General features: G+C 46.3%; 5 protein-coding genes and 2 non-coding genes across 12 annotated transcripts; 2 read left to right on the plus strand and 5 right to left on the minus strand.

Annotated features, from left to right (window-relative positions):
• Positions 1-1,551: 1,551 nt before the first annotated feature.
• On the plus strand, positions 1,552-5,492 carry fam117ba (family with sequence similarity 117 member Ba; the record flags this gene model as incomplete). Its single annotated transcript, XM_047335256.1, has 7 exons — positions 1,552-1,770; positions 2,122-2,205; positions 2,373-2,483; positions 2,583-2,726; positions 2,822-3,032; positions 3,125-3,245; positions 3,327-5,492. Coding segments are annotated over 7 exons (1,116 nt in total), but the record flags the coding sequence as incomplete, so codon positions are not given.
• On the minus strand, positions 5,399-13,531 carry ical1 (islet cell autoantigen 1-like). 4 transcript variants are annotated; one of them, XM_035626200.2, is made up of 15 exons: positions 13,393-13,531; positions 12,814-12,841; positions 12,587-12,737; positions 10,318-10,390; positions 10,014-10,137; positions 9,727-9,925; positions 9,501-9,626; positions 9,321-9,392; positions 9,156-9,235; positions 8,981-9,030; positions 8,707-8,751; positions 8,408-8,617; positions 7,862-8,119; positions 7,672-7,767; positions 5,399-7,514 (listed from the first exon to the last, which is right to left on the minus strand). In XM_035626200.2, exons 2-15 carry the CDS (start codon positions 12,822-12,824, stop codon positions 7,399-7,401), a joined length of 1,611 nt encoding a protein of 536 aa, XP_035482093.1. In that variant the 5' UTR covers positions 12,825-12,841; positions 13,393-13,531; the 3' UTR covers positions 5,399-7,398. The 4 variants fall into 4 exon arrangements, with proteins under 4 accessions (XP_035482093.1, XP_035482050.1, XP_035482082.1 ...); XM_035626157.2 differs by having other exon boundaries at positions 9,321-9,419; XM_035626189.2 differs by having other exon boundaries at positions 9,321-9,419; positions 12,814-12,914; positions 13,393-13,521.
• A 904-nt stretch (positions 13,532-14,435) lies between these two features.
• Positions 14,436-17,809, minus strand: wdr12 (WD repeat domain 12). Its single transcript, XM_035626249.2, has 13 exons — positions 17,438-17,809; positions 17,044-17,138; positions 16,640-16,734; positions 16,437-16,543; positions 16,238-16,353; positions 15,990-16,144; positions 15,846-15,891; positions 15,670-15,755; positions 15,439-15,579; positions 15,247-15,352; positions 14,971-15,103; positions 14,793-14,865; positions 14,436-14,695 (listed from the first exon to the last, which is right to left on the minus strand). The coding sequence occupies exons 1-13, from the start codon at positions 17,476-17,478 to the stop codon at positions 14,624-14,626; spliced, it is 1,266 nt and encodes a 421-aa protein (XP_035482142.1). The 5' UTR covers positions 17,479-17,809; the 3' UTR covers positions 14,436-14,623.
• Positions 17,810-18,341: 532 nt separating this feature from the next.
• nop58 (NOP58 ribonucleoprotein homolog (yeast)) lies at positions 18,342-25,455 on the minus strand. 3 transcript variants are annotated; one of them, XM_035626229.2, is made up of 17 exons: positions 25,318-25,453; positions 23,424-23,710; positions 22,522-22,724; positions 22,030-22,106; positions 21,894-21,946; positions 21,567-21,691; positions 21,351-21,487; positions 21,100-21,164; positions 20,857-20,991; positions 20,618-20,763; positions 20,245-20,371; positions 19,887-20,050; positions 19,659-19,793; positions 19,460-19,521; positions 19,209-19,363; positions 19,007-19,119; positions 18,342-18,915 (listed from the first exon to the last, which is right to left on the minus strand). In XM_035626229.2, the coding sequence occupies exons 3-17, from the start codon at positions 22,564-22,566 to the stop codon at positions 18,859-18,861; spliced, it is 1,596 nt and encodes a 531-aa protein (XP_035482122.1). In that variant the 5' UTR covers positions 22,567-22,724; positions 23,424-23,710; positions 25,318-25,453; the 3' UTR covers positions 18,342-18,858. The 3 variants fall into 3 exon arrangements, with proteins under 3 accessions (XP_035482122.1, XP_035482113.1, XP_035482130.1); XM_035626220.2 differs by lacking the exon at positions 23,424-23,710 and having other exon boundaries at positions 25,318-25,455; XM_035626237.2 differs by lacking the exon at positions 23,424-23,710 and having other exon boundaries at positions 19,007-19,116; positions 25,318-25,451.
• On the minus strand, positions 20,128-20,210 carry LOC118317091. Its single transcript, XR_004795332.1, has one exon. It is a non-coding gene; the product is annotated as a small nucleolar RNA SNORD11B (small nucleolar RNA).
• LOC118317086 lies at positions 20,471-20,556 on the minus strand. The gene has a single exon (XR_004795329.1). It is a non-coding gene; the product is annotated as a small nucleolar RNA SNORD11B (small nucleolar RNA).
• nufip1 (nuclear FMR1 interacting protein 1) lies at positions 22,752-26,629 on the plus strand. The gene is made up of 10 exons (XM_035626143.2): positions 22,752-23,636; positions 23,994-24,073; positions 24,160-24,264; positions 24,361-24,423; positions 24,509-24,585; positions 24,691-24,783; positions 24,891-25,099; positions 25,324-25,464; positions 25,563-25,828; positions 25,915-26,629. Exons 1-10 carry the CDS (start codon positions 23,414-23,416, stop codon positions 26,416-26,418), a joined length of 1,761 nt encoding a protein of 586 aa, XP_035482036.2. The 5' UTR covers positions 22,752-23,413; the 3' UTR covers positions 26,419-26,629.
• Positions 26,630-26,646: the final 17 nt, after the last annotated feature.

Raw genomic sequence — 26,646 nt, forward strand, 5'->3', positions numbered from 1 at the left:
ACATCTATTTATATATCTTTATGTAGTGAATGGTTTACCAGCAGGCCAGATATCTTTGGGTTGTTGAGTGTTGGTTGGACAAAATAAGCGATTTGGCTTTTTGCACTTTGACCCTGAACAGATCATTAAAATGTAGCTCTGCTAAATAGAGTTAATTTTAAATCGTTGCACACAACCTGTGAATGTTGGGGGGATAAAGAACCACAACAGTCCTGCCTCCATCAGCTCAGAGCTCACACCACAGTGAAGCTGCTGAATCGTGGGCACAGGCTGAGACAGGAGGAAGAAAAAAAAGCAGCCGTCAAAATATAGAGAGCTGAGACTGCTGATTGCTCAAATCCATGTTCACACACACACACACACACACACACACACACACACACACACACACACACACACACACACACACACACACACACACACACACACACACACACACACACACACACACGGCAGAGTGTTAATGGAGATCAGTCGTCCCCGTTGCCTAGCAACAGTGATGTGAGCTGGTCAAGGCCCCCTGCCAAATTTAGCTCCAGGACCAGCACTGCCTGTCAGCGCTGTGTGTGTGTGTGCACACACACGCCGCATCTGCCCCCATGTTGTTGACAGCACTTGAGCTTTTCAGTAAAATATGAATATTTATTTATTTCGGAAAAAAAGCACAGGTGAAAGAGTGAGAAGGGAATGAGATCAACAATTGAGTGGTTTACTTTCCTTTGGGTTCCAGTTGTCCTCCAGGTCCTCGGTGTGGACTTTCCAGGTAATTGTCTTCAGCACAGCTCAGGTCTCTCCACACTCGCAGACAGGAAGTTGTCCGTCGCCTCTTGACTCACCTCAAACAGATCATCCCGGTTTTAATGAGTAAATCTATGATCATCACCTGCCGCGACCCGCTCGTGTGTCACATCTCATTCATTCACAAAACATCCGGCGTCGTCACCTCCAACAGGTGTCTGTGATCACCTCATCACAGGTCCGGGCTGCGGCCAATTCAGTTGATCATTCAAATATAACTTCGGATGAATTTTCTGTATTTATTAGATTCTTGTGTTCTTTTTTTTTTCAAAAACTGGATTTGAAGATGAGAATTTGCTGATGTTGGCAGAAAACATGCTGCTGCTGCTGAATCAGGGTCACTGGGTCAGAATCAGGCACCTGCCCTCAGTGCACACACACAGACACACACACACACACACACACACACACACACACACACACACACACACACACACCTCACCCCCACCTCCATCCCTCTAAGCTGTTCTAATGCCATTAACCCGGAGGCTGCATGGGACTTAGACGGGGGCATATCCGCTCCGCCCAGCACGGGACGGATTAACATCAATCTGGCTACACACACACACACACACACACACACACACACACACACACACACACACACACTAGACAGAGCGAGGCGGCCACGAGCTTATCCTGCAGGCCAACTGTGTCTGTGGTCTGTTTGTGTGTTAACCACGTGCTCACAAACAACTTGTTTACCTCAGTCTCCTCCTCCTCCTCCTCCTCAGACGACATCAGTGGCCTTAACCCACCTCATCTCTCCGAGGCCCCGCCCCCCGCCTGGCGTCCCCCCGCCCCCGCTCTCTGAGCTCGCCGCTCTGCGTTCTCCTCTGCGTCTCCCGCCCTCGCGTCCAGCTGTGGCCCTCGCAGGGCGCGCTCGCTGGCCCTCACCTGACAGGTCCCTGGCCTCCTCAGGACGACAGCCAGCCCCAACACGGCCCCTACATGAGGGACAAAGCGACACAGGTGAGATGTACCACGTGTACAGCGTAGTGGACTACACCTCTGAATTATGGTACCGAAGATGGGGAGTTCGATTCCCAGTCAGGAATTGGCTGTAAATCCAGTGTGTTGCCTGTCTGATAGATTATTGTCAATTGCTTTGGACAGAAGCAAAATTATTAGACACTACAGGTTAGCAGGTGAAGCCAACGTGTCCTATTCAAGAGTTAAAACAACCGACGCAGATTAATGACTTCATTCATGCTTTTTAAAATCCAGTGTCTCATGATTTGGCTGTTGTATGCTGCTGCATTGCTCTAACCAGTGTGTGTGTGTGTGTGTCTGTGTGTGTGTGTGTGTGTGTGTGTGTGTCAGACCCCCAGGGCCTGGGCAGATGAGAGGAGGAGGGGCTCTCACAAACGCTCTGCCTCCTGTGGGAGCACCGACCAGCTCAAGGAGGTCAGTGTCTTATCTGGAGTTTTTTTTGTAAGACCCAAATAAACGACCGACCGCAGAGAAGCGAGCTCCCGTAAACTCCACCCTGCGAATTATTAAATACATTTTGATCTGGATCATGTTGTGTGTATGTATTTATGTGCATCACAGCGTCTCTCTCGTCTTCACAGATCGCCAAACTGCGTCAGCAGCTCCAGCGCAGCAAACGCAGCAGCCGCCATCGGAGGGAAAAAGACCGCAAGTCCCCGTTCAATGGCAGCCACACCCTCATCCAGTCGCAGGTGACCGTCACAGACAGTGTGTGTGTGTGTGTGTGTGTGTGTGTGTGTGTGTGTGTGGGTTGTGGATCTGTATGACTCAGTCTTTTTGTGTTCTTGCAGTCACCGATGCCCAAGACCATCCTGATTCCCATCCCGATATCCAAGTCGTCTGCGCCTCGTTTCCGCAACAGCGTGGAGGGTCTGAACCAGGAGATCGAACGCATCATCATCCGGGACACCCCCGAGAAGGAGGAGACCATCGTCGTGAGTGTCTAATGATTCACGCTCCATCACCGGCCGGGGATTAATCCCTTGTTATTGTGACCTCAATTGTGTGTGTGTGTGTGTGTGTGTTACAGCCACAGGACGTCCCAGATGGGCACCGCGCCCCCCCACCCGTCCCCCCGCAGCAGCGCAGCAGCAGCACGCGCAGCATCGACACCCAGACGCCGTCGGGGGGCGGCCTGAGCGGTAACCACAGCAACAGCAGCAGCCGTCCCGACTCCATCTCGCCCTCCTACCTCACCGTCCTCAACGACACGAGCGGAGGCAGCCCCTACGAGGACAAAGGTGACGAGCGCACACGGGGTTTTCTGGCGTCCGCACATTGTTTTTCACACGCCGTCTCTCATGTGATCTGTTTCTTTTGTTGCCGTCCTCAGAGCTGGGCCCCTACTCGCCGCTGCCCAAGTACGCCGCCTCCCCCAGACCCAACAACAGCTACATGTTCAAGAGGGAACCTCCCGAGGGCTGCGAGAAGGTCAAGGTGTCCGAGGAGTCCACGTGAGTGAGACCACAAAACAAGCATCTCTCACCTTTATCTCCCGCCAGACGTGGCGTAACCGTGTCCTGTTTCGTTTCCAGGCCCAAACCTCAGCAGGAGATCCCGGCCTTCCTGTGCCCCGACCGCAACAAGGTCAACTTCATCCCCAACAGCGGCTCCGCCTTCTGCCTCGTCAGCATCCTCAAGCCCTTGCGCCCCGCCCCAGACCTGGGCTTTCGCCCCGGGGTGGGCCTGCGGAGCCTGTCCCCGGCCCTCGTGCCTCTGTCCACGCAGCCCTGCCTCCTGGAGGAGCCGGAGAGCTTCTGACCGAGTCGCCACAACCTTCCCCGGGGAAAACAACAGCAACAACAGCAACAACAGCAACAACAGCAACAACGACGACCACCTTCACTGGAATCAGAAACATTTGAACGTAGGAAACAGCCCTTCTGCCTTCAGCATGCCAGCTCAGCTCTCCGATGTCCTCACCGTGTTGACAAAGTGCTTCCCACTGCCTCTCCTCCTCAGACAGCGTGAGAGACGACATTTCACCGCTTCTTCCGCCCGTAGTGCTGGTTGAGTTCCGTTTTCTTTGGGAGGAAATAAGTTGTTCAAGGGACAGACTCTTTTATTTCATCGTATTATACCATGGCGCCTTTCCACGGACATATCTCTTTTTCTATCTGGAGTTATTTCTCTTGATATAAAATATGCCTTCCGTTAACGGGAAGGGGGAAATAAAAAAATAGGCTGCTGGTTTCCTCGGCGACCAAGAGATTCACCACAGAGGCTAATTTTGGTGCTGCCTGATCTATCGTAGCAAAACCTGAAGCGTCGCGACAAGGAGAAGTTTAAAAAACTAGAAGAGAAAACGTGCCTGATTTTTTCCCGACCGCTCAGTTTCCCTCCACCAGCTCAGTGCTGCGGTCACGTTCCATTCTGATGATCGTTGCACTTGGATGGTCGTAGATACACACATGTGACCATGTGCTCGTGTGTATCTGTGGGAAACAGGTCAGGGCTCTGATGTGTGCAGCGTGTTCCACCTGTGTCCCCCCCCCCACCACATTCTGTTCCTCCTTCTCCCTCTCTCCTCTCTTCTTTTCCCTCAACGTCACTGTAAAGCTGATTTCCTTCTGTCCTGCTCAAACTGTGTTGTTGTGAATCGTGTACAGAAAGCCCCCCCCCACCCCCGCCTGGCAGGACAGGCCTCCTCTGGCTCTGCAGGGCCCTGAGCATGGAGAGGTCGTTGACCCCAGACGTGACGCTGCAGACGTACAGTACGACACAAACCGGCCCGCTGAGGTTTTCCAAACCTGCAAAAAAAATTGGACTTGCGTTTTCTCAAACGTCCAGAAACAGTAGCCTGGTGCCATCATACCTTTGTGTTCACGCTGCAGCCACGTTGTCCCGGTGCTGCGCCGCCTCTCCATGTCCCGGCCCGTCCTCGTGTATATGTCATCGCCACTTGACCGTGCCTGCTGCCGCGGTGGGATAGGAATGTAACTGGATCTGTAAATAGAGAGGCACACTGTGTTTGTATTATCAGCTGACAAAGATATGTATCCCAATGAGTGGAATTATTGTACCATATAATACCCCCCTGACCTCTGACCCCCTCCCTACCCCCGTCCCTCTGCTGAGTACTGTGAAACTACTAGGTCTCATTATTGTGAATGATTATGTATTTATTTATCAGACCGGAGTGTTCAGAGAATTTTAAAATCAAGAATCGATCACATCGTCCATCTCAGGTTGCAGTGAAGATGTAGTGAACTTCTCGTTGCACACGAACAAGTCGACGCAGCTGCTGCGCCTGTGGCCTCACGCAGCGCAGAGCCTGGATGATGTGAACCTGTAGCAGAGCAGGAGACGGCGACGACTGCGAAGTAACAGCCAGTTGCTAACATGAAAACTAAAAGGTTCTAAAACTTTGTGTGAAGTGACGAGGAGTCCTTTCATCCACTTGCTGAAAAACAATCACACCCGCAGCGACTCGTCCTCAGCCGTCACTTTCAGACACGTTTACAAAAGATTCATACAGTCAGTGTGGAAAATACCGATTTATTTTCCAGCTCTTCCTTTTGTTTTCTTCTTCTTCAAAATGGATAAACAGCATTTTGGAGAGAATAAAAAAAAGGATCAACACAAGAAATAACTCAACGATGGATTCTTTAGTTTGCTTGTCCAGTTTATTGGAAACAGAACTGCAGAGTTTTCATCTGTTCAACTCCTCCAGTCAAATAAAAAGGCATAGTTGAATTAAAGTAAGTATCTGTGATTGATTTGAGAAATACATTCATTGTTTGGAAGTGTGTAAAAAGTATAATAAATGAGGTGACAGTAGTTTCCCCTGTGACCCCGAAAACAAAGAAACAATAGTCGGGGTTAATCCCCTCCCCCCAAAACAAGCAGATATTAATATGCAGCTTTTGTCTGACCCACAAACCTTGACAAATTCCTCCCATAATGCACTCTGATCACCTTAGCTTTCATAAGTGTGACCCCCCCAAAAAACAAATATAACCATTGAGACATAAATCCACATCAGGTAAATCAGAAATATATTTCATACAGTGTGAATATTTCAAAAAAAAAAATATCCATGTGAATTTTCAAAAATACACAACACACAGCTCAAAATATTCAGTATTTTTTACAGTGTTATTGAATAGTGTTGCTTTAATTATCTGAACATTGATATAATCTGAAAATAAATACATTTCGCTGCAGCTTCAGGTCCTGATGATTTGTATAGTAGATTCTGCAGGACTTAAAATGACCCATTAAAAATAATCACATCCCTTTGTCCCACTTCCTCCTAGAGAAAAATTATTACTTAATAAATGTTTCAGCACACATTTTGTTTCTTGGCCGTGGACTCGTGATTGTGATATGTCGACGACCGATGGGACGGGAGATGATTTCAAACGCTCGGCTCAACAGAGTCTGGGCCGCAGGTCGGTAACAGGATCGCCACCGCGCCCGTTATCTGACACCAAAGGTCAAAGGTCACAGGTCATCAGTGGCTTCAGACCAGCGACCTTCCAGTATCACGGAGCGGTTAAGCTGCACAGACGATAGTTTCAGTCAAGTTGTGGATTTTCTTGGGAGGTAACGGTGACTGCTAAGCTACGCTACACTAACTCTGCCCTGGTATTAGCTCTTTTTGGCTTAAAATTGTAAATAAAAGTCAGTTTTTTAATGGAAATTGATAAATATACTTAAACTTCCTTTAGCATGTTAAGATGCTTACAGTAGCTGATCTGCACATCTGAGGGGAACGTGAGCGTCTGAAGCCAATTTCGCTGTAGTTCACTTACAGGAGATGTATTCTGCTCATAATTTTAATTTGGGTGAAGGTTTACGTTCCTGCAGCTCCTCTCCGACACGTCTGGATTTCTTTTAGTGCAGTTTGAGCTTCTCGTGTGCAAACACAGTCGAGTGGTGGACTCACGGTCGAGTGTCTCATCTCGTACAAACATTCATTAGTGACAATGGTGTGCTACGACATACAACTACATTATAGATATTAAATATACTTTTATATCCTGGGTCCCTTGTGGGGCGCGCGCGTGCGTGCGCACACACACACACACACACACACACACACACACACACACACACACACACACACACACACACACACACACACACACACACACACACACACACACACACACACACACACACACACACACACACACACACACACACACACACACACACACACGGCAGTGTTAATCAGTAAACACAACGTAAACACCAATGAAAGACAGAAGCACACAATGCTGTCGTAAATAAACCTGTAACACAATCGTCCTGTCTGCACAAGCAAACGATGAAAAGTAACAAACCATGTGAGGTTTGTTGTCGTCTCCACATCGACAGTTTGCTTCTCCCAGTGTAACAACAACACGAGTGTGTGTTCAGTGGTGTACACGTGTCGCACGTCTCCTTGTAACAGAAATGCAGCTGCGTGTGTGAATAATAACTGTTATCATGAGATACTTTACTTGTTGGCATGAAATGTTTCTGTGATCCTTGGAGAGATTTCATACACTGGTACACACACACACACACACACACCCACACCCACACCCACACACACACACACACACACACACACACACACACACACACACACACACACACACACACACACACAGAGCTTCAGGCATTGAGCAGCTCGTCTGCCGAGCGTCCAATGGCGTCTGGGTTGGAGAGAGGGTCCAGGTCTGCAAACAGGTTGAACCAGGCAGACATGTCTTTGGATCCACCTGGAGCAGCTGCGCACGCACACACAGAGAGACAGAGAGCGAGAGGAAACGCAGCTGAATATATAATGAGTAAGACGACTGTTGAAGGAAACTTAACTGATCATGAGACTCTTTTAACGTCATGAAAACAAACACACCAGAACAAACAGACTGAGAAGCGTTTTACCATCAGCGGCTGAGCTTTGAGTCGACAGAGCTGATTGGATCTGATCAGCAGAAGTCTGCAGGGGCGGAGCTTTGAACATGGGAGGTGTTGACCAGCCTAAAAAAAAAAACGACATTGCAGAGTGAGAGGCATCACTACAGACCTTGTTATCCTACATGAGTGTGGTGCAGTGAGCTCATCCGTATCTCACCTGTGGCGCTCAGACTGTGATCCAGTAGCTGGGAGGGCAGGAAGCCGGTGGGGGTGGGCTGACTCGCCACTTGCCCGCCACTTGTTGTCCCCGTGTCTGTGGGCGGGACTCGGGGAGGGTCGAACATCCCGAAGGCGTCCTGCCACTCTTTGCTGAACTCATCGCAGGCTCCTGGACCCGGGCTGAGCAGATCTTTAAGGAATGCCATGTCGCCCCTCTCGCTGTCCTCCTCCTCGGGTCTTGGCCCTGTGCCGCAGCCTGACAGGAAGGGAAAACAGGGATTGTATAAGATAGATAGTTATCTGTCATGTCAGGTTTTGGATTAACCCCAACCATGAAATATCATGACGGAGACTCAGGAGTGAAGCAGATGCTCCAGTGTTTTTCCCGAATGACAGAGGTGAATGAAACAAAGCCAGGAAGTTAGGAAGACTGGATTCAGACGTCAAGTGCAAAAGGAAGCAGAGTTGAAATCCAGTAAAGTCAAAGGGGAAAGCTGAGAACCAGCTTGGAGTCAGAATTCCTAGGTGGATGCAGCCGGGTTACCGGTGGCAGGCAGCTGTGAGAGGCTGGACCGGAGGCGTGCGAAGCCCCAGAGCGCGTCCTGGTCTTCGTCCTGAGGAGGAGGCAGGAGATTGGGCTGCAGCGGGACGTCCGTCAGGGTCGGGAGCTGTGGCAGGTCACAGGTCATGAGCATCAGGTCGTCGTCGTTGGAGGCTGCTGCCGCTCCGCTGTGGTCCTGAGCGGCTCGGTGCACTGAGGTCAAAGTCCGATCCGAGGTCAGCAACAGGAAACACAATGTACACGTGTGAACTATTTTTACACGCACAAACACACACACTTACCACGGTCTCTGGTTTGGATGCCTCCATCAGAGTTGTGAGCGAAGTCTGGAAAGGAAGACACGTCAAAAACAACAGGATTATTAATTTGACAGTAAATACGTGCCAATAAAGAAAAAAAAAACATGTGAGGAAAGGAAAAGATAAGAAATATGTCAGAAGAAGCTTCCAAAATCCTTTACTAAAATGTTTCTATATTTTAAACAGATAGAGATGAGCAGTGATGCAGTATCATAACTTCTGGACAGTGGTTCAGCCTGCTGGGGGCAGCACACACCTGCGTCAGAGGCACTTCCTGATGCCTTGTCGTCCTCCAGGGAAACCAGACTGATGAAATAGGAAGGAAGGTCAAAAATGTTTTTTCTTCATTTAGTGCTACTGTAGCGTCTATGTGATTCTATTTGATTTATGAATAGTTAACAAATGATATAAAAGATTTTTCTGATTCTCACTCGTCTGTGTTGCTCTGTAGAACCTTCTTCTTGGCCTGATTCTCCAACTCTGTTATCTGCTCCAGGGGATCCCGCAGGTCCTGTCGCAGTAAGAAACTAAATTTAAAAGACATTCACAAGTATTCACACGTAACATGGACCGCGACTTGACAGTCGTGTCTCTACCTTGAGTGTGTTGAACTGGTACGGTACGTGTCCATGGAACGCCTCGTGGATTCCAGACATGGTGTGAGCCGTCTTCTCCCAGAAATGCAGCAGAGTGGTCTGACATGAGAGGACAGCATTTTTCAACTACTCTCTGTTGAATGTGATCATCTGAAAACTAGTCATTAACGCCAGACAGACCTGGTATGTGCAGAGTGAGTGGGAGAGCATGTTGCAGCGGCTCGCTCCCAGCATGTCCACCTTCTGACACACGTCGTTCTTCAGCTTCTCAAACTGGCTCTTGGAGCCTCGGACCTGAGCTTGGACCTGACCACAGAGAAGACACACATACAGGAAGTGACATCGCCGAGTGGGAGGACGCATCCACAACCATCTTCCAAAATGAAAGTGAACTTCCTGGCCGTACCTTTCGGAACTTTTCCAGCTGTTTGTAGGTGTCCGGGTCCAGCTCCTGGGAAATGTCTTTCATCCAGAGCAGCGCTCCTCTGTACTCCGTGCGGGACTTCTCCATACGACTCACCGTCAGCAGCGTGTCGGCGATGGCGCGTCGCCGGAACGTCTCCACTTCCTGGTACAGACGTTGTAGCGGTGGGCAAAGTGCCATCCTTTGGAAATAATAAAAAAGACAAAGATGTTGGCAAATATTGGGAATATCTTTTTTTATATACCTGTATATTAATTTCTTTGGCCCACCTCTGCTTGGCCGAGGTGCACAGGGCCTTGCTGGTGGCGTCCATCATGTTTCCAGCCTTGGTGCGATCATGTTCGCCCTGGAAGCGCAGGAACATGCCAAACTCGTTCTCCTCCTGGGACAAGCCTGTTGTACGAGGAGATGTCAAGGATTTCATATTTGGAAACCAAAAAATAGGCTCATAAAATTTGAAGAAAGACATGAATCTGCAACCAAAGCAGCCGCTGAACAAACAGTGAATTAAATATCATTCGTGATCATATAATAATAATCAATAATAATAGTTAAGTCGTGACGGTCACTCACGTGAAATCCTGTGCTGGTACTTCTCGATCACCTTCAGCAGCTCGGTGCAGGTGAACTGAACCGAGCGGAAGAACTGCAGAGACAAACACATTTGACATGTAATTAAAAAACTTTTCTTCAGTTTCAGTCACACGTGAAAAAGGAGAACTTTTAGAAATTAATGAATAGGTCTGAGTCGTGAAAAAAAAACATGTCTTCAGTGGGTTTGACTTGAAATTCAGTTTGCTAGGGGCTGAAGTGTACAACATTCCTCTAGAGCTGCAATCAGACTTTTGTTTTGCAGTGGAAACACTTAAGGAAGAGGAAGTGCTTCCTGCGTCCACGCCGACATGAGACTGAACGAGAGCAGAGGGAGGAGACGATGTCAGAGTTACTGATTAACTCCAGTATCAACAGTCGAGCCTGAACACCTGACAGAGTCACATCTCAACCTGCCTTCTGTTGGGTTTGTTACAGCTGCTTTCAGACATGAACTGAAGTCCAGGGGTTTTCCTGAAACCTCACGTCCTGCTGCTCTACACAGACGCCACTGAATGTTCCAGAAATGTTCCTGCTGTTGTGAAGGCATCTAACTCGGAAAATCTCCCCCTCCTCTGTTCATCTATTTCATATTTTTCACAGACAGGAAAAAAAAATCAGAGGCAGGTTTTTGAAGAACATGCACATGGGCACTTATCTCTACTCTAACTTTTAGGTTCTGAGTCATTTAAAGAAAAAAAGGGGGGGGGGGCAATAAAGATTCACGTTCAACTGGATGAATTAAAGTTGTGCAGATGTTTGAAACAAATCAATTGACTAAATCTAATCTTCCAGTCAGGTTACAAAGTCAAAGCCACTGATATTAAATTTGCAAATGAGGCCGCGGCGGAGCGGTGATAAAAATCAGGTTCTCTGTGAGGCTGGCGTCCAGAAATGGCTCCTAATCTAATCTGTGTGGAGCGTTTCGTCGGTCTGCTTGGTCACACAAAGCCAAGATGGCGTTTGAGCAGGAAACAGAGGGAAGAATCTCTAAAGTCTGTCTTGCCATTTTTCTTTTCGTCCTTAAACACTGTCGTCTGTTCCGGACAACGAGGACGTAAGAGGCCCGATCTGGTTCCAGAGCAAACAAAGCCTCAGTGAAACATTATCCTGTCCTCGTCTCAGCCCGACGGCCGTGCCACTGCAACATGCCAGGCAATCCAACACGTCTGCGCTCATCTGTGGCCGAGTAACACGCTGTTCCCTGCTGACATCCACATGTCACGTCTAATTGCACCGGTTAGAACGAGCTCGGCAAACAATGGGCACCTTGTGTCTACACACCAGAGATGCTCTTCTTATCAAAACGTCCCATGTTTCCTGTTGTTATTAGAAACGTGTGTCGTAGAAAATGGTGATTCTTATTACAGCTCAACAACATGTGCAGTCACTGTATCTGCGTAAGCAAAGAGTTTGTTTTTATCAAACCATTTCTTCAATATTCGCCCCTTTTTCTGGCCTATAAGTCATAATACACATCACACATACAGATAATATGCTGTTGATGTTATGAATCAGACTACTATTACTCGTTATCGAAGCTACATGATGTTTACACTGAGTGAGATGAAAATATTAGAGATGTCTTGTGCATAATTTTTTGACACCTTTCCTCCTAAAATGTAATTCACGTGTCATGTTTCAGATTTTGTTGTTCTACCAAAGAGACAATTTTACAGATGGTTTCATTTAATTTTAATTTGGGGACCAAAGACATAAAATTATGAAAAGAAATAATTTAAAAAGAGAGAGAAATTAAATGACTGGATAAATATTTGTGCATCAGAACTTTATTCTAAGCGACTTTGAGTCCATGAAAAGCACTATATAAATATACTATATGCTTATTCTTATTATTTTTTCTTAATTTCATCCCCATTAATCTCACAGCTCCTCGGATTTATCTTGTGACCTTTTGACCCCTAAGTTGGAAACCAGGAGTATTAACAGTCTCACATTTTCATTTTTAATGATGTATTTTGTTGCCTTTTATTCTGAATCTTCTATAATTTTCTTTTATTTCCTACAGGCCGACACCACATGAGAGAGAGACGTGGTCTGTGCAAACAACAACTCACCTCTTTTTGAGGGAAATATGATCAAAAGCTAGATCTGTGCCACGTCTTCTTTTTACAAGCTCCACGATAAGGGGCATTTCCTACAGACCCCTGGTAGAAAACACTGGGGAACGATTTGACAGAGGTCGTATCTCCATCCGCGGGATGACATGGGAGCACAGCTCCTGTCCTACCTCCAGCTTGGCGTCCAGGTCGGCGTCGGACGCCACCACGTACTCGTCCTCCTTCTTGCCCGTGGCCTTGATGAGCACCTGCTTGGTCTTCCAGAACTTCTTCTGCATGCGGGCCACCACCGAGCTGTCGCTCAGCAAGTCCCCCGCAAACCTGGACGCGGAGCAGCGGTGCTCAGTGGTGCAGAACCATATTTAATATCAAAAATAGGACGAGAATTCACACTTACCCGTCCATCATTGGATTGTTGCCTTTTTCTGCATCCAAAGAAAGACAGGAGATGTTAAGACTTAGCAGTTGGTCTGAGGGCTGCAGACTATTTCAGTTCTTCTATGATTTGAATGAGAGAAAGATTGACTGATGACATCACAACAGCTGGTGGTTTTCTCCTGCTGAATGTTGCTCAGACCAAAACAAGATGAACAGCTGTTCCTCCTCTCGGTTGTAATGGAGAGGATAACAACAAGGGTGCTAAAGGCTAACGAGCTAATCTGATCTGGGTCCTGCAGCAGGGAGCCGCACACCTGAGAGCCAGCTGGCTGCTGGAGCAGGTGTTCAGGTACAGCACGCGTCAGCTTAGCAACACACACACTCATTATCGTGGAACTATGAATGACGATGTATCACAACAGAAATGCACGTCAGCTTATTTCAAAGATAATTCAAAGTAGCTTGTGAGCTAGCAGCAGGTTAGCTAGCAGCAGGTTAGCTAGCAGCAGAAAAGGCGTCTGGACACGTCACAACATGTCCGCTCCGCCACGGACGGTCCGACACGTTTCAACTTTAAACGTCCATTTTGTCACTGTACCTTGTGTTTAGTCGTGAGCAGCGGTGCGAGCATCTGTAAGGCGCAACCTCCTCTACCGACAGACAGCCATCATCCTCATCATCCTCATCGTCGTCATCGTCATCCTCCTCTGAGTCAGACCGAATGAACAGGATATGCAAAGTGGCCGTGGCGCCGTTTGGACACAAGGGGGCGCTGCTGTTTCAACGTCGTTTGACGTCACACCAAAGATCGCTTATTGCAAAGATAGGTGCGCGCTTTAGCTAATAACACGATCAATTTAGAGAAATACAGGAAAAACTACAAGTCGGCGATGTACCAACATCGACAACCTGACTCCAAGTGAAGTCAGATTATTGATTTCCATAACGGTTTACTTTCAACACGGTTGACAAATCGGCAAAAGCCACACTTATCAGTCATTTTTGGTCGCCTTGCATTGAAACGGGAGTATGGTTAAAAACAAGCAGAGTGGTGACTCTGTGTCGCATTACATCTTTGGTCAAACCTGTTGACCAAAGAGGGTCAACAGGAGGAAGATGTAGAAAGTTTCATACATTTTTCTTTTTGTTACTTTTGTTCTTAAATATGAGAAAGTTATTAAAGTGAACCCGGAGATGATAAAACAAGGTTTGCATATCAAATAAAATTAGATTATGGTATATTTCATAATTTTTTTAATAACTATTTTTGAGACGTTCCATGAGATTTTGTTCCAAGTTTAAATGACTTAATCACAAAATTTCTTTCTTTCTTTCTGATATATTTTTGTGGGGGCATCTTAGCCTTTATTGACAGGCATTGATGGACACAAAGCGAGAAAGAGTGGAAGACCCATGCTGAGCTCACTGTCACGTTCACGAAATCCGCGAGTTTGAATCAGAAACACTGATTGCCATTTTTTCCTCCATCCTGATGTGAACTTTAAGTGTAGCTGCAGGATTTCATGCACTGTGCTGCTCAAAGTTACCTTTCACTTGGTTATAAGACTAAGAACCACCATCAAACTACCAAAGAATTATGAAATACGATCAAATGCAAAGAGGAGCTCAAGCGACAACATCTTAGGAGACAAAATTAATTTATGTTTTTTTTCTTGGTCTTACAGGGAAACAATGAAACCTCATATACGAAAATACGTGTAAAAATTGAGGAGCGGTAAAACAACCAGGACATGGAGGATAAAGCGAGCAATGTTTGTAAAATATACATTTCTGTCCGTTCTGTACGTCTGTGCTGATGCCATCTGTCCCTACGCCCCCGCGTCTGTCTGACAGTATTTGTAGGTGTATAGCTTGTTGTCTGCGCCACCGCTCAACATCAGCTGAAAACAGAGACAGAAAAGAGAAAGACAAGTACGTTACACATTGATTGCATGTGGGAGGAGTTTGTGTGGTGGAGTTGTTGCTGGTGTGTCTTACCCCGCTTTCTGTCCAATCTACACAAAACACTTTGTCCTCGTGGGCCGCCAGGTCGTAGAGAGGAGCCTTACAGCTGCATGACAATGGTAAGGTGTTATATTTATTTTATATTGTTATATATATCATCACCACTGGGAATATCAAAAGACAGATTCAGTGAATCTTGAGCAGCACAAACCTCCTGGTGTCCCACAGTTTGACGAGGTTGTCCAGGGAGCCCGACACCAGCTGGTGTTCGTGCGACGGCGCCCACTTCACGGCGGTGACCCAACCGGTGTGGGAGGTCAGAGACAGCAGCACTAGCGACCCGTCTGTAGACGAAAGGACAAGCATTTAAAGCCACGAAGAAGAAGAGATGAAAGTGTTTGCAGAGGGAGGTTTGTGCTTTTTTTATGAGATGCAGAGAAAATGATCTTTGATATTAAGACGTCTGTAGTGTTGAGAGCAGTGTCACCTTTGGTGCGAGGGTCCCACAGTCTGATGTGTCTGTCAGCGCTGCCTGAAGCCAGGCGTCGACACAGGGGGGAGTAGGAAATGCAGTTAAACACTTTGCTTCCCATCTGCGGAAAATACAAAATGTCTGTTAATTATGGAAAATGTCAAATAATCAGTGATAAAAACATATTAATGTGTCTCCGTGTCTCACCAATGTCGTCTTCGTTCCTCCGGTCTCAATGTCCCACACTCGGATGGTGTGGTCCCAGGATGCACTGCAGACTTCCTCACTGTCGCACCAGAGGACGGACGACACGGCCTCGTTGTGTCCGGACAACGTCATCAGGGGAGTCTGTGACGTTGTGAGAAATAAAAACACGTCATAATCTGATGTCCCTTCACGTGTTAACGCTAACACACTGGTGTCTGACTCTGTTCTCACCCTGGTCAGGCCGAGCTGCTGAGTCTTCTGCTTCTTCCTCGGTCTGTCAGCGGGTTCCTCCACCTCGTCCGCTTCATCTGTGGGAACTGACAGCAAAGGAAAAGGTGGCCGCCTGAAAAACATTTGCTTTTATCACTTAGTGATGCTGAAGTCACTCGATCATGCTGTTCACCTACCTGCAGACCAAATTTTCAACATTTTGTCCCAGGAGCCACTGCAGAACTGAAAGAGAGCAGCAAAGACATTAGACACATAAATCATAAGTCTGTTTTTGACTTGTTGATTTGTTTTTCCCATTTTCCATCGTCTCCATTTTTTACCTTTGAGCGTGTTGGGTCTGTGGCAACGGTGTCAACGCTGCCCGTGTGTCCGCGGCAGCAGTGTCTGGCTTTCAACTTGTTCCTCTCAGAGTTCCACTCCCACATCAGGACTGTTTGGTCCAGAGAGGCCGTCAGAAGCAGAGAGGTCAGGCCATCTGTCAGGAGAGAAAAACCCACAGAGAACCTTTAGAGGAAAGTTATGATTATGAATGACTACCGCTACCCTTCTACGGCTCTGTCCTGCTCACCTCTTTTAACCCAGGCTACATCTTTGACTACATCTGTGTGACCTGCCACCGTCATCACCGCCTTCCCTTCCACAGACCAGATCCTCGCCGTCTTGTCATATGACCCCGTTAGGATCCTGCACAAAGACACAAGAGCTAATTGGACAGTGGTTCATTCAACACTAAAACTGTTTTAGTAGACAACACTGCGTCATCTCACCATTCAGCATCTGCATCGAGGGAGCTGATCCAGTCATCATGCATTATACACTCCTCAGGCTCAGGGGCTGTGATTCGCTCCACGTACTCGATCTCCACCACTTCTTCCTGAGACACAAGCGAGACCCAAACTCCAGATTGTTACGCAGTCAATCGTACATTTGTGTTTAAACACAGCAAACAGCACATCCAGTCAGGTCATACCGTTGATATGCCTTCTGTCTCCATGTGGAAGGACAGCGACGACCGCAGGAACTGACCCCTGACCAGGAAGTCAAAATCCACTTTGCTGTGGGACGCTGTGGAAATAAAAACAGTCAAGACAAATGTATCTATGTAGCACATTAAAAACAACAGGAGCTGAGCCACAGATCTTTACAATCAAGGCAAAGGAAAGCAACACAAGCATGAGGGGGAAAAAGGATAAATGATAGAAACAAAATCAGTGCCAAAGAAAAGACAAGATATGTTTTCTCACTCCACATTTCTACAGGAGAAAGGATCAGTAGTAGGTCTTTCTAGACCCTGTGTCAGACGACAGCTCAGCTGGAGAACTGTCTTTCATGTTGACGATGAAAGTAAACACCTTTTCTTCTTCTTTTTTTTACCATTTTTAGCCAACAGCAGCTGATTGATCACGTTGCTCAGGTCCCCCACTTCCGAGGCCGCTGGGATGGAGAAGGGAACATCATCTACGACGAACCTACACAGGAACCAGAGGTGAGGTTGTGTCAATCAAATCCATTCCCAACATGAATATTTACTAGATTAAGTTGGTGTATAACACAGGCTTGATGTTTTTTAGCTAGCCAGTGCAACAAGCAAGTGATTAGATGCCAATCTACATTTACTAGCACACACCTAATGTTAATAAGCACAGTATGGCCCCATTGCAGCACCGCAGGCTACTGTTTACTGTTGATTCACAGCTAGTTAGCCAGCATGCTAGCTGCTCCAGCTCTACCCAGTGTTATTTTTCTCGCTTTGAGAATCGGCGCTCACCTTTTGTCCTTCGTGAAGAACCTCGCCTGTAACTGCGACATTGCGCTGAGTTGTGTGCTTCTCCGACAACGACAAACTGAAGGAATATTAACTCAACGCTGCTCTGCTCCTTCGTATCACAACTGTGAGTCGTGCAGCCGCCACAGCCATGTGGTGCTGAGCAAGGCGCGTCGGTCGAGCAAAGATAACCTTCCATCGATGCCTCGGTGCTCCTCCAGTAATGCCTGCCAACAATAACTTTACATCTGCTCCATATTTTCCTCTTTTTCTCCTTCCGTGTCCTAGAGCATGGACACGTACGAACCACAGGCAGTTTATAAACATTAACTTCTCATTATAGATTCTAATATTTCATCTACGATCCAATTTTTATAATATACCAGTGCAAAACGCTACACAACCGGAAATCACCTCTTCTTCGCTGCTCCACAACAGCAGTTGCGCTGTACTTCCGACTTCCAATGGAAAGTGCTGTTTATATAGCGGCGAAGAAGAAGTTATTTCCGGGAGCTGGCGAAAATTAGCTTAACCACCACAAATACATGTAGGGGAGGATTTATTGTTGGGAATTTTAGTCATAAATAAAAATGAATAAATATCAATGTAAAAAGTAATTCACTCATATCGACCTATTTTGTTTATGAAGTGCAACCGCTGCCTTTCATACACCAGAGAATTACCGCCATCCAGTGGTAAAACTTTAATACTGCAAGTGGTTTGACTTTACTTTGGTTGAAATTAGATTTCATTCAAGTTTGCACTTTTCTTCCACGTCATGGTTAGTGAACAATCTAAATGATGAATTATAGTTTGAATAAAATGAACCGGAGACACATTATCCAAGGCTGCACTAACCTCAGATTTGATTCTGTCATATTAACGGAAAATGAAAGATGCAATTTACTTAACTTGGATGTATTTATTTGTGGTTCTGCATCAAAGTACAAAGATCAACATACAGTAAATGGATTTGCATTGTAGCGGCATAGAACCATAATTTCTGTCGGGGACGATGAGGGTTTGTGAGATGAGTTCTTCTGAAGTATTGATTTAACTTGTTCCATTAGTTCATACACATTTATGCAACCAAGTACAAATGTACAGCAAAATGTTTATTTCACCAGGGCAGATGTCCACAGCCTTTGACAATAAAAAGATTTGAGACAAGGAAACTCTTCTGATACAAGTCTCATACAGATGTGTTCACATATAATGACCAACAAAAGGTGCCAAACTTATAGATCATCTTTAAAACTGGACACATGGTGGGATTTCAAAACCCACGTCTCACTCAGTTATAAAAGAAAGTTGATCCGATTATAATTTTCTTTTTCCTGATGGATCGTAATGGATATAAATGTATACACAAAACTAAAATGGCATAAAAACTAACAGAAAATATATACACACTAGACCATGGTTCAATCATCATCTTCCTCAGCCTTCTTTTTCTTCTTCTTTTTCTTCTTCTCTGACGACTGGAAAGAGAAACAAGTGGGTAGTTAAAAAAATTCTTTACTATTAAAACAGTAAAAATCTCTTGCAAATCATCTTTAAAATTATTTTCACCTCTGTTACTGCGACCTCCTCCACTTCCTCCTCTGGTTCAGCTTTCTTGTCCTTTTTCTTCTTCTTTTTCTTGGGAGTCTCCTCCGCTGCTGCTGACGTTTCTGCTTCTTCTACTAAAAAAAAAATATATATATCTTTTAGAATCACTTGTCTGTGCTGATAGGAAGACGAAGAATTAGATTAACCGTCGATATTCACACACCTTCTACTACTTTTTCTTTTTTGGCCTTTTTGGATTTAACCACCGGCGTTACCGGCTCTTCAGCCTCCTCCTCCTCCTCTACCTCCTCAAACTTCCTCTTCTTAGAGGTGGAGGGAATAGTGGAGTCGCCAGACGGATCGTACATTCTTACTTCACTGTGGAGATGGGGAAAAAAAGTAGGTTATTCAACATATTTATGTGTGGAATTATAGTATTTAATCTTTGGAGAGAGAAAGTTTGTGAGTATTAACCTCTTGTGCTGGTATTTGTCTGCCTTTGCCATCGCTTTGCCTGTTCCACTGATTCTCCGAATCTGAAAAAACCACAGAGGAGACACGATAAGACGACCAGCAGAAAGAATAATAACTACGTGGAGCATTTAAATAGCAGAACATGGACGATTTTAAAAGCTTGAATCTACAGTGGGCTGATTCTTTCTCTTGTACTCACTCCCTTCTCCTCCAGCTGCCGCAGCCTGGCCTCGAGCTTGGCTCGGTTCTCTATTCCCATCTCTGCGTTTGTGTCCTCGCCCAGAGCGTCGTAGCGAATAGCCAGCGACGCCTTGGCTGCCAGCATTCTGGAGATCTGGAAAACAAGAGCCCACATGCGTTTATTTCCTAACCATCCCAATTCACTAGTCATCACCGGTCTGCACCAGTCATTTGCTTCAGAACTCACCTTGCCCTTGTTCTTGGCTGTTGTCTGGCCTACCAGAGAGGCGTGGTATATGAGGCCGTACTTGGGTGTGTCTTTGCGGGTCTTCAGGGCTCGGAACAGGGCCTTCTCTGCTCCGAGGATCTGCACAGTGGAGGCTGGATGCTTTGCCAGATTCAGGAGGGAACCTTGGTTACAGAGCAACAAGACAGACAGAAGTTTTACTCTGATGTTCTCAGCAGAACCTTCACACGGATCCGTCCAACACAAGCTCAGATGAGGTAGTGACTTAGAACCATCAGTGGTTTGTCAGGAAAGTGACAATAGTCATCATCATCACCGCCTGGTTGCTTTACACTTGGGTCGCCTCCTCGTGACTTACCGGCGTGCGAGATGAGGCGGGCGCCGACCAGCTCGCCCACCATGACGGTGAGGTTGGGGGCGATCGCCGTCATTCGGTTTTTCAGGTAGTCGTACAGCTGGGTGCGGTAATCTGTAATGTCAATCACCTGCGGAGGAAAAAAAGGTAGTCAGATTAATTTTACAACAAATTTACTCATCAGACTAGTGATCAAATCATCCCAGGCTCTTCCTGTAGTCGAGTCACGTGACTGTTCAGATGAGGTAGTGACTGAAAAACCCACATATATCATTTCAGGAGAAAAGACAAATGTCGTCATCATCACCACGGTCACGTGATCTCCCCGAGCAACTGACGGTGAGAGCGTCACACGATGTCATGACAGAATACACACCTGGTCACACAGGTGCTTGATGTTGCCGATGTCCTGCTCCGACACTTCCGTTCCCATGGAGATCTCCGCGGCCAGTTTCACCTCAGCCTCGATTTCCTCGGGGAGCAGGTCTGACAGGTCAGAGGTCGCCACGTTTGTACGATCGCCTGCAGACGCACAAACATTTTAGCTGAACAGGAACGCGGAGAACCGTTTAAACAGAAATGTGCAGGTGCAGATTTTCTTATTTTAAATGTTACCGATTTTGCGGACAGATTTGCAGTACGCCTGGTTGTCGGTGATGATTTTTCCAAGCTCGGGGAAGTGCCAGCCGTACCACTCTCTGCAGCGCATGATGTAGTTGTTCAGCTCTTTATCCAGGTCATCGAGAAGAGCTGAGGAGACCAAACAACATCAGACTTTAAGTTCACAAACTGAACCTTCGTTTTAAACAATTCTTAAAGCATAAATCCCTAAAGTCAGTGTTGAGAAGAAGAACTTACAAATAGCCTGCACAATCATAGTGTCCACCTTGTCTGGACTGAACTTCAGCTTGTAGCGTGATAAACTGGAAACGGAGAAGAAACATTCTTGAGTTAAATGACTAATAACTTAGTTAATCTACACTAAGGATGGAATTGTTGCCTCAGTGGTAGTGACGAATGCTGAAGAAAATCTACAGGATATATTCAGACAGCAAGTGTAATCACAGGCAGCAGACGTGTTCGCGTCGACACTGCTTCAAGGTACTGACCTGTGAGCCAAGCCCAGAGACATGGCGCTGATCTCCCTGGGAGGAAGTCCGGTGATCAGACCCTCGATCTGGCCCCTGATGCATCTCATCAGCTCGGCCACAGCAGGACTGTGGACGCAGCTCAGGTCCAGCTTTTCCTGTAAACCACAGCCAGTGAGCGACTTTGAAAATAACGCTCAGCTACCAAATGTCAAGGGGGAAAAGAACCTGACTTACTTTGATAACTCCGCCGAGTTTGGCATCGCTGATCGCCAGCTGCTCGTGCGCCTCCTTGGCGACCACCTTCTTCAGCACTTTCTTCAAACTCTTGCCGATTTTTCCCTCGGTGAGGGCCGTGGCAGCTGAGAGACGGAGGGCAAGAACACGACGTCACACAAACTGGTGCATTAAACATTTCTATCCGTGGTAAGTGGGGAAAAAAACCTACGAATAGGAAAACATATTGGTCTCAGTGGTAGTGACGAATACTGTGACACTCCTCATGTTTTGATCGGACACAGAAACACATCACAGACCACACGTTCAGAGTTAGTGAGACTTTACCTGCTAAGGCCTCTGTCGTGTCCTGAAACTTCTCAAAGTGCTTCAGCTTCACACTGGAAGGGGCAAAAGAAGAGAGGGGTCAGAACATAAACTACAATACTTTATCCATGGATGACAACTCGATGGTTGCACTTACATCTTGTTCGCCTTCTCAGGGGTGTCAAACTCCTTGTAGAGGCTGTCGACCTGCTGCAGCTTGGATTCATCGAGAACCTGAAATGTGACATTTAAAACAATTATAGACGATATGATCTGTGCATAAATCAACACGGGCAGGTAAATGTCTTTGGTTTTATGGCTTATAAGCTATATATATGTTAATATGGATGGAATATTGTCACGTGTCGCCCAGTGTGCACACGTGGTAACAAGGCCCTCACGACTGTTAGCTTCATGCTAACCTGTGGACCTGCACAGACACTTAAAATAGCTTAACAACTTAAATGTGCACATACGTGTGCTTTAACACAGATTGAAATAATTAATTTACCCTTGGCTCATAACCTGTAAAGTTATATACAAGTGAATCTATACGACTTGTGGGTAACTAGCAGTGATGCTAAGCTAGCTCATGTAGCTAACTGCGTTAAAAAAAAGCAGCTTTAGGAAACAAAAGCAGAAAACAAACCTTGAATATCGCATAACCAGCGGCGGTCTCGAATAACACGAGCATCTTGGCGGCTGCTCGGTTATTTCTCAATAAAGTTTGACTCAGAGCAGACGTGACCACGATGCTGCTGCTGCTGCTGCTGCTGAGACTGATCACACGCGGCCAGGCGGCAGGAAGAGACCGTACGGGTTGCCAGGTCCCGTCAGCCGGAAGACGTGATCCTATGATCAGTAAACATATTCTCTGTGTTACGACTGAGCGAATTAGAAAAAAAAGTCATAGTATTATTTTTTTCAAAGCCATTTTTTTTAACAATAACACAGTTGTAATTTAATGAGAAAACGGTCATAATATTAATAGACTAAAGTCGTAAAAGTGTTTTTCCCCTTAAAATTGACCTCAATAAGCAATAGTTGTAATATTGCAAATATACTTTTCGTTTCTAAAAAAAACATCTCCCCAAAACAAACACACACACACATGTAATATTTAATCGACACATAAAGATTTTGTGTCAAAGTCGTTGTGGGCCCAATTACAATAACTTTCATACGGGTTTCTCTCCACAATCTGGCAACCCAAGTACAAACGGATTAAATCTCGCGAGATGTTGTTGAAAATATGCCGGTTTTTAAAAGGAATGCATTTTGTGAAATTATAGCTTTAAAAAAAGTTATGTGTGAACATTTAATGTAAGTTCCACAAACAATGTCGACTGTATCGTCAACCCTCGTCAAAATTTTTACTATTGTTTGACTTTGCCAGTGTGATTTATGTACTTCCTGTTTTAGCGGAAGTGACGATGACGCGTATGGAGCAAAACAAGCACATGTGAGACCCGCAACGTGACAAGAAACCAGCGATTATTCCAGGTAAACTTCAGTGTCGACGCTAAGAAAGACTTTGAAGAATGAGCGAACCGGGACATTATCCTCCTCCGGACTTCGGGGGGCCGCCACCCAGCTCCTTCCAGCCGCAGCAGCAGCCGCCGCAGCCCCGCTGCAGCAGCTTCACCGCCAGCATGTGGAGCTGGTGCGAGACGCCCTCCGAGCCCAGCGGCTGGAACCACGGCGACCAGGCGGGCTGGCATCACGGGGCCGGCCGGGGAAACAACCGAGCCAAACGTCCATACGGTGAGTGTCACGTCAACAGAAGTCCGGGCTGTGATTGGTGCTCCTTGCATCAAAATTTCATAAAGTGACTCATTCTGTAATACAGCAGAGAGCAACCAGCAAATATTTATTTAAAGAGATCTAGAGGCTTTATAATTTAATCTTACATGATGAATTAATACATCTCTTGCACCTGCATTAGCTTGTTACTTTTTGTTTTTTTCATTGTGTAGAATTAAGAAAATAGAAGATGCAGAGCCAGAGACATTATGATTTTTATTCCCTATTGTGGGTCAAGATCCATAAACACACTGGATCGAGATTCAGACGATTGATGTGTTTCGTGTTCTATGTGTCTAACTCCTGCCGTGTCCCCAGGTCAAAACTATGGCCGTGAATGGCATCAGCATCCCGGTGGCAGACAGAATCACGGACCCCCCGGCAACCACGGGAAAAAGGTAAAAATCATGAGATGCTGCTCGACACAGACGCTGAACTCTGCAACAGAACCATGTCATGAAACCGATCCGTCTTTAATCCACAGCAGAGAAACAAGAAAGAACCAGAGTTTTCCCATTTCTGCGACACCTGTGACCGCGGCTTCAAGAACCAGGACAAGTACGATGAACATATGTCTCAACACGTCAAGGTACTTTGCCGTGTCTCACACAGTGTTATGCATCATTTCACATTGCTAATGCTAATAATGCTGATGAATATTCCCATTCTCACACGTTACCTGCAGTGTTCTGTGCCTGACTGCAGCTTTACAGCTCATGAAAAGATCGTCAGCATTCACTGGAAAAATGTAAGTGAAACTACTTTGTGTAGATGTTGCATCTCAGTTTAAGACTTGATTTGTTAACATCTATGTTTTAAAATCCTGACCACAGAACCATGCACCCGGAGCAAAAAGGATCAAGCTGGACACAGCGGACGAGATCGCAAAATGGAGAGAGGAGAGGCGCAAGTCAGTATTCACGAAGGGTTTGAAGAAACTGTTGCAGCCGCTTTGATTCGTGGCATTAAATCATGAAATGACCCTGTTATCTGTTACTTTATTTAATATTTCCAGAAACTTCCCAACGCTTCAAAATATCGAACACAAGAAAAAAGTGATGGAGGTGCGGGAAGAGACGGGAGGCGTCCTAGAGACGGCTCAGTTTGGGTATCCGACGTCGTCCTTGTTTTCTCTTTTCATTACTACTAGAAACAAGAATTAATTTGTGCCCATTTACTTTGAACTAAATCTAAACATTGATATTTTATTCACAGACGAATGAGAGGCAGAGGACGTGGTCGAGGACGAGGATGGGGCCGTGGTCGAGGTAGAGGTCGCGGCTGGGGTGACAGAGAGTCCCAGGAGCGACACCCACAAGGTCCTCACCCACTGGATGGCGGTGCGACGGAGAGACCACCACCACCACTGTCCAAGCCCAGCAGGGACGGGGATCCACTGGGGGCGCTGGCCTGCAGTGACCACGGTGAGACACTCATGTAGACTGAAAACTGTGTCCAGTCAGAAACACCTTTAATTTGTCAGATTACAACTTCATCATGAGTTTAAAAGGACGTCTTAAAGAAATGATTCACACTTTTGAACCTTTGCAATTGCAATTACTTTTTTAAAACTCAAATACTTCCTAAACTTCACCCCCCCCCAAAAAAACACTCCTGAAAACTGTCTAATTAAATGTTTTACCTCCAGATTCTGACCGGGAGGATCCAGCAGGTGAATCCAGGACCGGCGGCCTGGTTGTGGCCCCGAAAAAGATGAGCTCAGCTCTTGGCTCCTTGGTGGCAAACTACGGCTCCTCAAGTGACAGTGAAAGTGACGAAGAACCAGAGGGTGAGTGTTCCTCAAGCGTCCAGCAGTTCTGGTGATGAAAATAAATTACACTTAGTCTCCATCGCTTCCTTCTAATTCTCCTTTTCCCTGTGTTCCAGCCATCTCCTTCCAGAAAGCCAAAGACCTTCTACAAGAAAACCAGGTCCTTCTGAACACAATGCCACCGAACTCCCAGGACAGAGGGCGAAATACGAGCGCGGAGTCGTCTTCACACGGAGCAGGAAAGAACGTGGTTCCCCAGCCCGACTCTGCTCGGTACACACCTAACAGCAGGAGAGGAAGAGGGGGAGGCAGGGGCAGAGGAGGACGGGGTGGTAGATACCAAAATGCAGAGCAGAAACGTCGTGCTACTCTTCTTGAGATGGTAAGATTTCGATCAGAGATTATACCAGCATATTTCAAACCGTTTTACAGCCTCCATAATCTTCTGCTTTCTTACATTCCGTCTAGTTACTTGCCCCAGATATCCGCCACGAGAGGAACGTCCTCCTTCAATGTGTGCGCTACGTTGTCCGCAGCAAATTCTTCGGCCTGGATAGCAAATCCCAGATCCCATCTACAGGAGCTATCCCAACTGGAGAGCGTGACGTGAGGCAGAAGAAGCCATCAGACGACGTCCGGGCCGTGTCCCACGCTGCCTCTCCGAGCAGTGGAGAGAGAAGCTCGGCACAAAGTGGCGTTGCAGTCACAGAAAATGGAAATCAGGAGGATTTAAAGACGAGTACAGCTGTTGTAGTCCCACAAAACTGTCAGGACCAGAGTTCACTCACTGTGCGGGTTTGCTCAGAACAGTGTGAGGATCCTCTCGAGGAATCGGCAGCAAGTGGGAAGCAGGTCAAGGTCCAAGAGATGTCGAACGGCGACAGCCTCCATTCAGAAGTCACAGATAAAGTCACATCAGCCTCTAATGTGTATGATGATGAAATATGGGAGAGTCCCGGTGCTGTTATGTGAAATCCTATTGCAAATTATTATAATGGATGATTTTTTTTGTTCTAAATCAAAACATCGAGACGTTTGTGTCTTGCAAAGTTTATGTTTATATGCTATTTTTTATGATGTTAGTATGACTAACCATCAACTTATATTTTGTAACAAACTTTTTTTTCTAGCAAAATAAATCACTGTCATCAGGTGTGTTAATAATTACACTTTTTAAAAATTTCATTTTGAAACTTTAAT

This window comes from Scophthalmus maximus, chromosome 1 (assembly GCF_022379125.1).
Source record: "Scophthalmus maximus strain ysfricsl-2021 chromosome 1, ASM2237912v1, whole genome shotgun sequence".
NCBI lineage: Eukaryota > Metazoa > Chordata > Actinopteri > Pleuronectiformes > Scophthalmidae > Scophthalmus > Scophthalmus maximus.

Coding starts and splice junctions, on each gene's coding strand:
- ical1 (XM_035626157.2), bottom strand. Junction 10,391..12,586: donor ACCTGGACGCCAAGCTGGAG/GTAGGACAGGAG, acceptor TTGTCTCTGCAG/TTCTTCCGCTCGGTTCAGTT. Junction 8,752..8,980: donor AGGAAGTGCCTCTGACGCAG/GTGTGTGCTGCC, acceptor CTTCCTTTCCAG/ACTTCGCTCACAACTCTGAT.
- wdr12 (XM_035626249.2), bottom strand. CDS start 17,478: ATGTCGCAGTTACAGGCGAGGTTCTTCACGAAGGACAAAAG. Junction 16,735..17,043: donor GCTGCTGTTGGCTAAAAATG/GTAAAAAAAAGA, acceptor TTATTTCCACAG/CGTCCCACAGCAAAGTGGAT. Junction 15,104..15,246: donor GTGGGACCCTCGCACCAAAG/GTGACACTGCTC, acceptor TTTCGTCTACAG/ACGGGTCGCTAGTGCTGCTG.
- nop58 (XM_035626220.2), bottom strand. CDS start 22,566: ATGCTCGTGTTATTCGAGACCGCCGCTGGTTATGCGATATTCAAG. Junction 22,107..22,521: donor CTGGTTATGCGATATTCAAG/GTTTGTTTTCTG, acceptor GTCACATTTCAG/GTTCTCGATGAATCCAAGCT. Junction 20,372..20,617: donor TCAAGCACCTGTGTGACCAG/GTGTGTATTCTG, acceptor TTTCCTCCGCAG/GTGATTGACATTACAGATTA.
- nufip1 (XM_035626143.2), top strand. CDS start 23,414: ATGAGCGAACCGGGACATTATCCTCCTCCGGACTTCGGGGGGCCGCCA. Junction 24,074..24,159: donor CCGGCAACCACGGGAAAAAG/GTAAAAATCATG, acceptor TTTAATCCACAG/CAGAGAAACAAGAAAGAACC. Junction 25,465..25,562: donor AAGTGACGAAGAACCAGAGG/GTGAGTGTTCCT, acceptor CCTGTGTTCCAG/CCATCTCCTTCCAGAAAGCC.